This window comes from Lipotes vexillifer, unplaced genomic scaffold (genome assembly GCF_000442215.2).
Source record: "Lipotes vexillifer unplaced genomic scaffold, Lipotes_vexillifer_v1.1 scaffold1016, whole genome shotgun sequence".
NCBI classification, from domain to species: domain Eukaryota; kingdom Metazoa; phylum Chordata; class Mammalia; order Artiodactyla; family Lipotidae; genus Lipotes; species Lipotes vexillifer.
The window spans coordinates 655,818-668,894 of record NW_006769290.1 but is presented as its reverse complement, the minus strand read 5'-3'; the positions used below and the strand labels follow the sequence as shown (position 1 = coordinate 668,894).

Sequence of the window (13,077 nt, the reverse complement as noted above, 5' to 3'; positions counted from 1 at the left end):
TTGTTCCCCCTTTTTTTTTTTTTTTTTTTTGGCCACGCTGCTTGCCTTGCCGGATCTCAGTTCCCCGACCAGGGATTGAACCCAGACCCCAGCATTAAAAGCCTGGAATCCTAACCACTAGGCTACCAGGGGACTCCCGTGCACCCAGCTCTTGTGCTAACTCTTCCCAGACTGTCTCTCCTATATAGCCTCTGTACCCTATCCAACTGTGTCTTTAGCCAAAGCAAATTGATGTTATAATGAAGAGAGGTGGTAGATCATACATTGTATTCTGAAGCCAAATAAAAAGACTTTAGGGTTATCTGAATGTTTAGGGGATCTGTGTGGTTGATCTCTATCAGGGATTGTTGAGGGGAATGAATAAGCCTTTGAAATTTTTCTCTTCTTTTATTGTCTAAACAACCTACTGACAGGAGAGGCCAAAAAAAAAAAATTATTCCACCTGATCAATAATGTATTTCTTTAGATGCCAGATTTAAAGTGAGGGAATATATATTACAAAGTGCTTAAAATTTACATAATAAATGTCATCCTCTGAGACACATCCACCCCATATGGCAGTTCACTAATCCTCCTGGAGACAATCTCAATCCATCCTACCTACAAATGCACTTTTATTCACACAAAATCCCAGATTGTAATAGATCTGGGGGTTCAGCCAAGTCATCAAACTTCAAGATTTCCTTTGTTCATACAATGGTCTTGTAATACATGTCTTTCATTTTACAAAGGTAATATAAGAACTACATGCTATACAACATTTTGATCTACTCAGATATATTTTTCCATAAAGATATAGCTCTATGCCTACCCTTGGTGAGAAAGTATACCTCTAAGCCCACACTCAAACTTCCTGGGAGATTTCTAACTAGGAGTATCAAAGCCTACTTCACTGGCTAAATAACAGTTTTTACATTAGATTTATGATACTTTCATCACCCATCCCACCAACCTCTTCCATCAGCATCTTAGACTTTCCTGGGCCTTCAAGGCGAACAGACACAATTCATAGTCATTACCAAACTATAAAAACATCCCAAATTTTCCTTCCCCAAAATACTGCCCCCTAATATTTTGCCCCAAAACAAGTATGATCACCCAAATATCAGAAAGTGACTCCAAAGTAAAGAATCTGAATATGGGAAAAGAAAAAAAAAAGCTTTTAAGATACTTTTTCATACTAAATATAAAATAATAAAAATATACCTTTGTGTTTGAAGAGTCAAGTCATACAAATACGTAAAGGCAAATCAACTGTTTCCAGCTGTAATCAGCGATAATAACCCAAGTACGTGAGAGCACGAGAAAGATGATCAGTTTCCTTTTGAGGTTACATGATAAGCAGCAGCGACAGTTAAGCAGCCTTTTTCTCTAAGAACTCGCCGGCGTCTGACCTCTTGGCAAGAGAAGGCCAGGCCCTCTCCCTGGCCCCCTTTATAGCGTTCGCTTTCTGCTCACCGCTCTAGAAAGGGATGGGGGCGGGGGATGCTAAGGACCTGTTTCCTAAAATACAGAATACAGTCCAACTCTCATTCGAAAGGGGCTGCGTGGGCACAGAGGAGGGGCGGAGACGGCGGGAAGGGAGCAGCAAGGACTTCGTTCGTGTACTTTTTTCTGCACCCTGGAAATTCCCAGGCCAGAAAGGTACCGACCCTAGTCCCGGACATTCCCCTCAAGGGTCGGCTCCAAGACCTGGACTGGAACCGCGCAGAGGAATCAGAAGCAAATCTGTAAACAAAACGTTTTTTTTTTAGGGATGCCTTTTTTAAACGTCTCAGTGAACTTACTGCCTGCATTGGCCTTGCACCCTCCTCAGATTCACCTTCTCTGCTTCTTTCGCTTTTTCTGTACAGCCTTTAAGTGCGGGGGCTGAGGAGGGGGATGCTTTCTACAGCGCGGCTTTTCAAATATGGCAATCAGAAAGTAGTGTCCCCATCGTGTGCCTTCACTGACAAACTAAAGGACAAGGAATCTGCGATGTAAATAAAGCAGTGGTCCCGTAACATGAAGATTACATTATTTTCATGTGGGGTGAATTTAAACAGAGAATGAACCATTGCGCAACAGTGAAAAGATACCTTCTACATTAGGTTTCACTGTGGCTTCTTTTTCTTTTGGGACACTTTCGACTGTCATCTCTGTACTGCTTCCCCCCCCCCGCCCCCCCCCAAGGCAGTCTTACAATCCAGCTTTAGAATTAGACAGGAAATATCTGCTTCTCCAATAGGAATGGTCATCTAGACCTAAACACCAGAATATCCTTAAAACTTTGACAGCAGACGATCCTTCTTAAAAGAAGCCTGACTTCCTCTCATTTCACGCAGAATATTGAAAAGCAAAATGTAACACACTTAAGTTCACACGTTTTCTAAAAAGTTAAGCTGTAAGTGCACTTCTGAGACAAAGTGAACTTGAAGTGCATTTTGTGCCCTTCTACCTCCTGCATCCTATAAACTGATGCCCTCAACAACCCTCTGATTTTCCACCCTCACCCCCGTCCTCCCCCAGGATTCCTAGGCGCCCCTAGCACTCTGGGACTGTGGTCTCACTTTCAAAGAGGAAAAGAACACTTTCCAGACCTTATTTATTTATTGCACACTGAGGAGTCAGGCAAATGCACTCCACTGAAGATATAAAGCCTGGAGAGAAAAATGTTTAACACTAGAGAATGAATACACTTGGATTTCTGGCATGAGCGACTAGCTAATCTTTAAAAGCTGAATTTACCCAGATCTACAAAGATAATGCTGAGCAGCTTTTTTTTGCGGGGGAAGGGAGTGGGGTGGGAACGGAGTGGGGAGGTCTTATTTCTGTTGTTTCCCTTGGAGTTTTATTTCCTAGTTCTTTCTGGGTAACTGCTATTTCCTTTAATAGGGCCCAGAAGCAGACTCACCTCTGGCTTGCAACACACGGATATAAAGGCTTACCATACACATTCTTGGCAAGTGCCCAGATGTATCAATCTGAAACTTAATATCTGAAGCTGGGAAGTATCAGTCAGTTGGTATTTAACAAAATGATGGTTGTTCAGAAAGGTAAAATGGATCATATTGGAACAACAAACTTATGTTTGCTAAAGAAAAGTTACTCTTAACTTTTATAAAATATAATTTTCATAGAAGAGCCTTATTATGGATTCTCCCTTTCACAAGTAGCATCAAATCAATCATCTGAGTTCTAGAATAGAGGAGATCCACTAAATGAAGTTAATGCTGTCATTCTAAAATAAAAATCGATATTTTAACCCAATGAAATTATATATTAATCACCATTTTAATATTTCATTATAAATCTAAATGGCCAACCTATGTAATGACATCATTTAGCTAAACTGTTAGGCAGACTTTTATAATTAAGTCATGAAAACATAGAAAAATATTTGCATGTTAAATTTAAAAACACAGATAAAAATTACATGTTCTCTGTGATTACAGCTATGTGATTTAAAAAACCTAGAAGAAAATAAACCAAACTGCTAATGCTCATCACAGATGATAGAATTATGGATTCTATCCATAGATTTTCTTTTTCTAGATTTTACAATATGTTTATTTAATATCCTTTACATTTATAATGGAAACACATGGTACTGGCTTAAAATAAACTTTTCAGAAGAAATTAAAATTGTTCTGAGAATGATTTAGGTAATATTCCGAACTCTACACTTAGAAATTTTTTTTAACTTCCACACGAGCATAGAAAGACACATTAGAAGGACAGAGTGAATGAGAATACTTTAAGAAACTGTGTCATCAGATCTTTAGGACATGTCACTAAATCAAAAATTAACGGGATGGGGCTTCCCTGATGGCACAGTGGTTGAGAGTCTGCCTGCCGACGCAGGCGACACGGGTTCGTGCCCCGGTCTGGGAAGATCCCACATGCCGCGGAGCAGCTGGGCCCGTGAGCCATGGCCGCTGAGCCTGTGCGTCCGGAGCCTGTGCTCCGCAACGGGAGAGGCCACAACAGTGAGAGGCCCGCATACCCCCCCTCAAAAAAAAAATTAATGGGATGAGATCATGAGAAATCATTTGCACAAACAAGTAGTACCACTCCAAAGCTCTGGAGAGGCAGTGGAAATTGAAATTCTCCTGGGAAGACATGACTCAGCCTCCTCCAGTGATCCTTGAGTAAATGCTCAAAAGTTCTTTCATAAAAAATAAAACCTCTTTACAAAATCCAAAAAATTCTAGTTGAAAAGGGCTATGGACTCTCACATACCTTAGTTCAAATCTAAACTCAAGTTTCTCATCTATAAAATGGAGCTATTATCTGCACTATTAGACCATGATCAGAATTAAATGTTATGGGAAAAGCTCCTAAAATAATAGACAAAAAATACTATTTCCTTAGTTCTATCTTCCCTCTGTGTTTCTCAAAACATAGAATACCACCATTGCATCAGAACTCCTGGGCATTTGTCACTAAGGTTGATTCCACAATTCCCAGAGGCGTAGCCCCTAATTCTGCATTTTTATCAAATATTCCGAGTGAGGGACTTCCCTAGTGGTGCAGTGGTTAAGAATCCGCCTGTCAGTGCAGGGGACATGGGTTCGAGCCCTGGCCCAGGAAGATCCCATGTGTCACAGAGCAACTAAGCCCATGTGCCACAACTACAGAGCCTGCACTCTAGAGCCCACGAGCCACAACTACTGAGCCTATGTGCCACAACTAATGAAGCCCACACGCCCAGAGCCTACGCTGAGCAACAAGAGAAGCCACCACAGTGAGAAGCCCACGCACCGCAACAAAGAGTAGGCACCGCTCACCGCAATGAGAGAAAACTCGCACACAGCAATGAAGGCCCTACGCAGCCAAAAAAAATTAATTTAAAAAAAACAAAAAAAAATATTCCAAGTGATCTTTAGACACTCTAAAGGTTAAAGACCATTAAAATTAAGCCATCTTAATATATTTAACTACCTGCTCCACTTCAGACTCAGAAAATAATTTAAAATCATATTTATTTTATAAAATTGAAGGTGGCCCTCAAGGCTAGGAAAGAAAGATCTTAAACTCTGTTTTAAGTTAAAAACCCAGATTCTTTTTTTTTTTTTTTTTTGCGGTACGCGGGCCTCTCACTGTTGTGGCCTCTCCCCCCGCGGAGCACAGGCTCCGGATGCGCAGGCTCAGCGGCCATGGCTCACGGGCCCAGCCGCTCTGCGGCACGTGGGATCTTCCTGGACCAGGGCACGAACCCGCATCCCCTGCATCGGTAGGCAGACTCCCAACCACTGCGCCACCAGAGAAGCCCGAAACCCAGATTCTTTGACCCATTCTTCTAAGGGTGTATTTTTTCATGCTTTAGGCATCTGTCTTCATCTCTAAAGCCTCCCCAGTTTCTTCACATGTTCATTTAGGGATAAACAAAACTATATTGTAGCTCAAAAAGAGTACTTACTAAAATGGCACAAATTAATTTAAACTTATTTAAAATTAATAAGGTAAAGACAGTCAAGTAAAATTGATAATTCAATTATTTTAAGAGAGCCAATATGAACAGCACCTTTTACTTCCAAGCATGACAGAATGTGTGTACCTTATGCCCAAATCAACCCATCACAGATTTCAATATCTAAATTTAATTTTTAATTAGATTTTAATTTCTAATTTGGGTATGCAATTCAAAATAACAACCAAAAAAGAAATACTCGAAATTGATGGAAATAATTTCTACAACTTTATAACAAATAGCAATCTTTACATAAAAGTCAAATCTTGAAACCCTCAAACTTCAGAACACAAAAATAAATTTTCCTTTATAGATTTTCCCCTTCCAGCTCCAAAAGTGGTTATTTTAGAATAAGTATTCATCCTGTAAAATTTAGCTGAATCAGATAAGTAGCAATTACCCAATGCAAATATCAATTCAACGCACAGATTTTATATATACTGCTTTCATATTTCCCTTTTGCTTCTTTTCTAGATAAAAACCGGAAACTGTAAATATTCTCATTAGAAAGTTCTGACCAAGGACACTGGCCTTTTCAAGTAATCCAGAAAAAACTGGATTATCAAGATAAACTTCTAAGACACAGCAGTCTTCAGTGTGTTACAGGAGCCACTGACTACAAGACTTGGGGTTAATTCACTTCCCACTGAAGATGTACCAATTACGCTATTCATGTAGATGTGCTCAATTTCCTTTACCAGACAAGATACAAACACTCCACTGCCAACCAAACTTGTCCCTTCCACTTAGGTCACAACATTTTTCACACTTTTTAGTACAGTATCCCCTCCCCTCCCAGGAGAAGCTAGTTCAAACACACTCAGATACTAAATCTTTGGTTACGGGGGCAATAGAGTGTAAATGCTGTTAATAATCGTTCCCCCATAGATAAGTCAAAATGGGAAAAAATCCTATAGGTAGGTATAAGTGTAATCTGCATTTTCTAAGCTCCTTACAAGTCATTATATAAAGTCCAGCTCTTTTTTAAAATTTTAAATACATATCAACAGCAGCCATCTCTCCATAGGGCCACCCATAAACTTTCCATAGTGCAGGTGATAGAGAAGGTCACTGAATGTGATTCCTCCAGTCCCCTGCAGGGCAGACTAGCTCTCCAAGGGGCACACAAAGGACAAGAACATGTCCAGTTGGTTCTTCACAATAACTTCATCTGGATGTAGCTTGTGGGGCAGATAATGGGCCAGGGTCATCTCCCAGGCATCAACGAGATACACCCCAACTCCTGAGAACATCTTCCGAAGGATGGTGTCCAGCTGAAAGTTATACCAGTCGCTGTTGAAAAGGCTCACTTCAGGTCCCAGCTCTTGGGCGTTGGCTGTCCGGATGACTACCACAGTCTTAGGGCTTCGATCCAAGAGCTGAACCACGGCTCGACGGATGTTCCTGAGCCGACGGATATACACTTCCAAGGGGAAGGTGCTGAAATGAGACCACACAGCTATGGCAACCACTGTGTTCTTCCCTCCCACGATGCCATTCAGCTCATTCGCCACATAACGGAGGTCATTGCTAAAGACGGTCGTGAAGCGGATCGGTGGACCGTGGCAGCGGTATTTGAGCAGGATGTTGTGCTTCTGGTCCACCGCAAGGAAGGGACCCACATTCTTGGGGCTACCCAAGTTAAACTCCACTAAATCTGAAACAAGGGAAACTCAGATTCATAAGAATGTTTAAACCAAGAGATATATTTTGATTATTCTTTAGTTAGTGGCTTCAAAGAACAATTTTTTAAAATAAAACAACAAAAAGGTACAATACAAATGTAAAGGAAACACCTATTTCACTTCACCTTGGCCCCCCTGGCTTCAATGGACCTTTATATTTTAACATATTGATTATTTAAATCACTCCATAAGCATGACATTACAAGTAATACCATCAGCAATTGATTCTAGACCTGAGAAGCAAAATAACCTGCTTACCTCTAATTATTAGGCCAAGAAATCTTCCTGTTTGCACTGACTGTTGAATATCTAAACATCGATTTGGCATTTACACATTACTGTTCTAACTGATCAATATTATTTCTTCCAGGTCAAAAACTATATAACTTCTGCTTTTTTACAAACACATAATAGTAACCAAATACCTCTTTTTGAAATAAGCAAAAGAAGGAAGCAACCATGCTTCTTTTGAGTTTCAATTTCACCCTATGGATGGAAAACCCTGTTTATGTCTTAGAAAACCTCTCTCTCTCTGTCATAACAAACACAGCAGCACAAGTTAGAATTCCCTTCTCTCCCTCTACTTTATCTAAGTTGTGTTTCCAAGTCCTGCTCCTCTGAAGATCCCAGGAATCAATTATTATTCTCCCTTATTACTCCTCAAAAAGGCTGTACAATTCATCACTGAACATTCACCCCATGAGGAAAGAGGGTCTGTCTCATACCCCTAAATATTCCTATAAGTGCCTTACACAGACCAGATTAAGTAACCCTTGGCAGCCAAACTGAATTCACATTTCCTAAGCACCTATTCCGTGCCAGCACTATTGTGCTATAAGCCAGCAATGCAGGACTTTGCTGGCGGTCCAGTGGTTAAGATTCCACACTTCCACTGCAGGGGGCATGGGTTCAATCCCTGGTCAAGGAATTAAGATCCCTCATGGCACGGCCAAAAAGAAAAAAAAAATTGAATAAAAAAATAATAAAATAAATTAGAATAGTTTCCCAGCTTTAAAAAAAAAAGCCAGCAATGCTCAGATGGGTAAGTCACAGTCCTTGCCCTCAAGGAGTTTACAGTCAATTCTGAAGAAGTACCATCAAACTATAATTGTCCCATATTATTTACTCTAAGGGTTAAAGTCAAGGTTTCACTTTTTTCTCCATGAGTTCCCAGGCTCCTCTTCTAAATTCTCACACCTAATTCATTACTACTTAGCATGTGGCCCCACTTAAATTGAATAAAAGCTCAATTAACCATTCTTTCTTTTGATTAAGATCAAGCCCAACACAAGGCTTTATCGGGTAAAGATCTGTCTGCAAAGGGTAGGGTGGAAAATGCTCAAGACACGCGATGTGATCATTTCTATGAAAGGAAATACCAAGCTACGTCATTAGAACTTAAGAATCAAGCAACTGGAGCTTCCCTGGTGGCACAGTGGTTAGGAATCCGCCTGCCAATGCAGGGGACACGGGTTCGAGCCCTGGTCCGAGAAGATCCCACATGCCGCAGAGCAACTAAGCCTGTGCACCACAACTACTGAGCCTGCGCTCTAGAGCCCACGAACACAACTGCCGAAGCCTGTGTGCCACAACTACTGAAGCCCATGTACCTAGAGCCTGTGCTCTGCAACAAGAGAAGCCACCGCAATGAGAAGTCCTCGCACCGCAACAAAGAGAAGTCCCCCCTCACCGCAACTAGAGGAAGCCCACGCGCAGCAACGGAAGACCCAACGCAGCCAAAAATAAATAAATAAAATAAATCTATTTTAAAAAAAAGAAAAGAATCAAGCAACTACAGGCTCCTAGAGGGCCCTACCTGGTCAACAACGAACTGTGCCTAGCATCATGTCATACAAATGATTTCCCTTCTCCTGCTTTTTAACTTACACTTCATCAACTAGAACTCTGCTATGTCTGTTTCAATAAAAAAGCAAGCAAATCAAACACGGAATTAACTTTCTATTTTGAGGGGTCATATCTACTTCCTCCTTTCCTTCCTTCTAAAAATTAAATTTGAAACTAAGTTGATGTAATAAATAAAAGAGAAAAAAGAAAAACATCACACACAACCACTCCCAACTGTGGGAATTTGCTTTATGAAAAGCCCTGTCCATAAACAGCCATCAGAAACAGTTCCCTCTGCTCAATGTTATGTGGCAGCCTGGATGGGAAGGGAGGCTGGGGGAGAATGGATACATGTATATGTATGGCAGAGTTGCTTTGCGGTACACCTGAAACTATCACAACATTGTTAATCGGCTATACTCCAAAAATAAAAAGTTAAAAAAAAAATTAAAAACACACAAACAAAAAAACCCAGTTCCCACAGAACTATTCATCAGCTCTCTAAACTCTAAGCGGGGCCTTTAGTCCTGCTGCCCCAAATCCATCCCTCCTCACTCCATCCACACCACTTCCAGGAAGAGGAAAAGGCCCACTGTGAATAAGGGATGGCCCTCCCATGACTGGGGTTTTATTCCAAGTCTGGAGAGCTGCCCCAGAGCCCAGCAGGGAGACCAAGAAGCTAAGAAGACTGGGACTGACCAGAATCTCCCTTGCTGGGAGGCAGCTCCACCTCAGAGTCACACCAATGGACAGCCCAAGGGGTGAGCAGGGATGGCTCTGCCGCATGGATGCATTAAAATGTGTGACAGTTTCACTGCCTCCTTCCACTTAAATCTATGATAAACTTGGAGTTGGACCAAACAGAACTACAAGAGAAACAACTGGAAATGTTCACTTCTATCTCACAGCCCAGAATGCTAGAAGTGAAAGACACCTGTGAGGTGATAGTGTCCTGCTGCCTCAGCTCACACTTGGAAAAGTGAAGCCCTGAGAAGTAGATGACTCATCCAGGGTCACACAGCTCATGCGTAGTATGAACTTCAACAAGCAGCCAGTGCTTTCATCGATGCATCACAGCCCCACCATTGATCAGAAACTATCACTCATCTCTCCAAGGTTAGGACACCTCTTCAGTCCTACAGAGAAATAACTGCTTCCTCACCTGATGCCTTTCTTCAGGCACCGGACTGGGTCTGCTTATTTCAAAGCTGAATTTTGTATGTGTGGGAAAGAGTTATGAAACAAAAAGCAAAGTACCAACCTGGAACAAATGTAGTGAGGTATTCAAACCATTGCCTGATTGTCGAGTCACCAAATAAATACACCACTTTTCTCTGTAAGCATTCTGTAATGTTGTCAGGGTCATTAAACTGGCGCATCTTAAACTTTCTGGGCCTCCACTGATTTTTGTAATAATAGCCAGAAGGAAAAGTTCCTAAGCCTTGAGATAGTTCTAGGTTGTTGCTTTCTGGAAAAAAAAAAAAAAAAAAAAAAAAAAGATATTCTGAAATTCTCCTCCAACAAACCATACCTAAAAAATGTTGTAAGAAACACAATTATGCCCCTATGTTTGTTAGCTTGCTGGCTACGGATAACATTTCCTGCCAACACATCTCAAAGAAATCCCAGACTTTCCCCCTCCTACAAAAAGTTCTCCTTTGCACAAAAATAGGAAGATCTGAAGTGGGTGTGAGGGTGTCTGTGGACACCCTCAAAGGGGAAAGGGGACGTTGATCATTCCCTCTGATTACGCATGTTTTTCTCAAAGCCAAAAATAAAGGCAGGCCAAAACCAAGGAAATGTGTAGATGTAAGCATTGTCCAGCATTATCCCAGAACAGGAGAAGAACTTCTCATCCAAATGCCTGTGAGGCAAGTAAAAATTTAAATTCATATTTTATATATGCATAATAATATTAGTCCACACTGTTTCTCAGCCCATTAAAAAGAAAAGTTTCAATCCATGGGTCCTACAATCAAATACTAACTTGGAAAACCACCACTGAATACAGAAAACAAACCAATGACACACATTCTAAAGATTTACTGCCCACAACACAAAAGGTTCAGAAGTCTTTATGCACAATGAACAATATAAAAATTGTATCAGCAGTGTGTACTCATGGTTGTAGCCTAGCTACACATGATAACACAAATGCCAGGATACCTTTCACAGAGAAAGTCAACACCTTTCTATCCTAACACCTCACTCAGAAAATGCCACTGCAAAAATGGCACGCTTTACATGCTTCAACAGGGATGCCTAATATTTCTTGCAGGTTTACTCTGCACCAGACACTGTTCTGAGCAATTAAATTTATTATCTCATGGGATGCTCACAATAACCCTTTAAGGTAGGTCCTATTATCCTTACCTTTCAAAACATTTAAGCAACTTGATCCAGAGCTAGTATGTAGCAAAGCCAGGATCTAATCCAAGCTGGTGAGCCCCCAAGCCCATGCTCTTAACCACTGTGTTACATCGCCTCTCAAAAAGAGATGTTAATAGATATCTTTCTTTTTGGCTTTTTTCCTGAAAGAGTACATTTATTCATTTCTAACACTTATTATTCAAACATACAATCTTCAAAAAACCACCAATCATTTTATATCACTCCCTTACACAGCTCAAACTTGAAATCTTGACAATAATCCAGTAATTTTATAGTCTCACCTGTTAAACCACAATTTAAAATCCAAATGCTCAGAAATTTAAATTTAAATTTAAATATGACTCAGAAATTTAAATTTAAGTGAGTCTCCTATTTGTGACTATTTTCAGCTTCTTTGATTTCTTGATATTATTTCTATACTAAAAATTATTTTGGAAGGAGACCTTCAGGATGGCGGAGCAGTAAGACGTGGAGATCACCTTCCTCCCCACAAATACATCAGAAATACATCTACACGTGGAACAACTCCTACAAAACACCTACTGAACGCTGGCAGAAGACCTCAGACCTCCCAAAAGGCAAGAAACTCCCCACGTACCTGGGTAGGGCAAAAGAAGAAAGGAAAAACAGAGGCAAAAGAACAGGGACGGGACCTGCACCAGTGGGAGGGAGCTGTGAAGGAGGCAAGGTTTCCACACACTAGGAAGCCCCTTCACGGGCGGAGACTGCGGGTGGCGGAGGGGGAAAGCTTCGGAGCCACAGAGAAGAGCACAGCAACAGGGGTGCGGAGGGCAAAGCGGAGAGATTCCCGCACAGAGGATCCGTGCCGACCGGCACTCACCAGCCCGAGAGGCTTGTGTGCTCACCCGCCGGGGCGGGAGGGGGCTGGGAGCTGAGGCTCGGGCTTCTGAGGTCGGATCCCAGGGAGAGAACTGGGGTTGGCTGCGTGAAGACAGCCTGAAGGGGGCTACTGCACCACAGCTAGCTGGGAGGGAGTCCAGAAAAAAGTCTAGAACTGCCTAAGGGGCAAGAGACCATTGTTTGGGGTGCGCGAGGAGAGGGGATTCAGAACACCACCTAAACGAGCTCCAGAGATGGCCGTGAGCCACGGCTCTCCGCGCGGACCCCAGAGACGGGCATAAGACGCTAAGGCTGCTGCTGCCGCCACCAAGAAGCCCGTGTGCGAGCACAGGTCACTATCCACACCTCCCCTGCGGGGAGCCTGTGCAGCCCGCCACTGCCAGGGTCCCGTGATCCAGGGACAACTCCCCCGGGAGAACGCACGGCATACCTCAGGCTGGTGCAATGTCCCGCCAGCCTCTGCCGCCGCAGGCTCGCCCCGCATTCTGTACCCCTCCCTCCCCTCGGCCTGAGTGAGCCAGAGCCCCCTAATCAGCTGCTCCTTTAACCTTGTTCTGTCTGAATGAAGAACAGACGCCCTCAGGTGACGTACACGCACAGGTGGAGCCAAATCCAAAGCTGGACCCCAGATGCTGTGTGTACAAAGAAGAGAAACGGAAATCTCTCCCAGCAGCCTCAGGAGCAGCAGATTAAATCTCCACAATCAATGTGATATACCCTGCATCTCTGGAATACCTGAACAGACAACAAATCATCCCAAAATTGAGGTGGTGGACTCCGGGAGCAACTGTAGACTAGGGGTTTGCTTTCTGCATCTAATTTGTTTCTGGCTTTATGTTTATC

At 42.3% G+C, this 13,077-nt stretch overlaps 2 protein-coding genes across 3 annotated transcripts in view; both read right to left on the bottom strand.

Moving 5' to 3' along the window:
- The window catches only part of NFKBIZ (NFKB inhibitor zeta), a 31,135-nt gene extending 29,728 nt beyond the window's left edge, over nucleotides 1-1,407 (bottom strand). The window contains exon 1 of one of the 2 annotated variants that reach the window (XM_007445550.1): nucleotides 1,207-1,407. The gene's annotated coding sequence lies outside the window, so the exon portion shown is untranslated. The remainder of the gene's footprint in view (nucleotides 1-1,206) is intronic. The other variant, XM_007445549.1, reaches the window with a different exon arrangement.
- A 4,254-nt stretch (nucleotides 1,408-5,661) lies between these two features.
- NXPE3 (neurexophilin and PC-esterase domain family member 3) overlaps nucleotides 5,662-13,077 on the bottom strand; it is a 48,885-nt gene continuing 41,469 nt past the window's right edge. The window contains exons 4-5 of the mRNA XM_007445547.1: nucleotides 10,244-10,450; nucleotides 5,662-7,109 (exon numbers count right to left, since the gene is read on the bottom strand). Of these exons, the coding sequence (XP_007445609.1) occupies nucleotides 6,559-7,109; nucleotides 10,244-10,450 (758 nt within the window). The 3' untranslated portion in view covers nucleotides 5,662-6,558. The remainder of the gene's footprint in view (nucleotides 7,110-10,243; nucleotides 10,451-13,077) is intronic.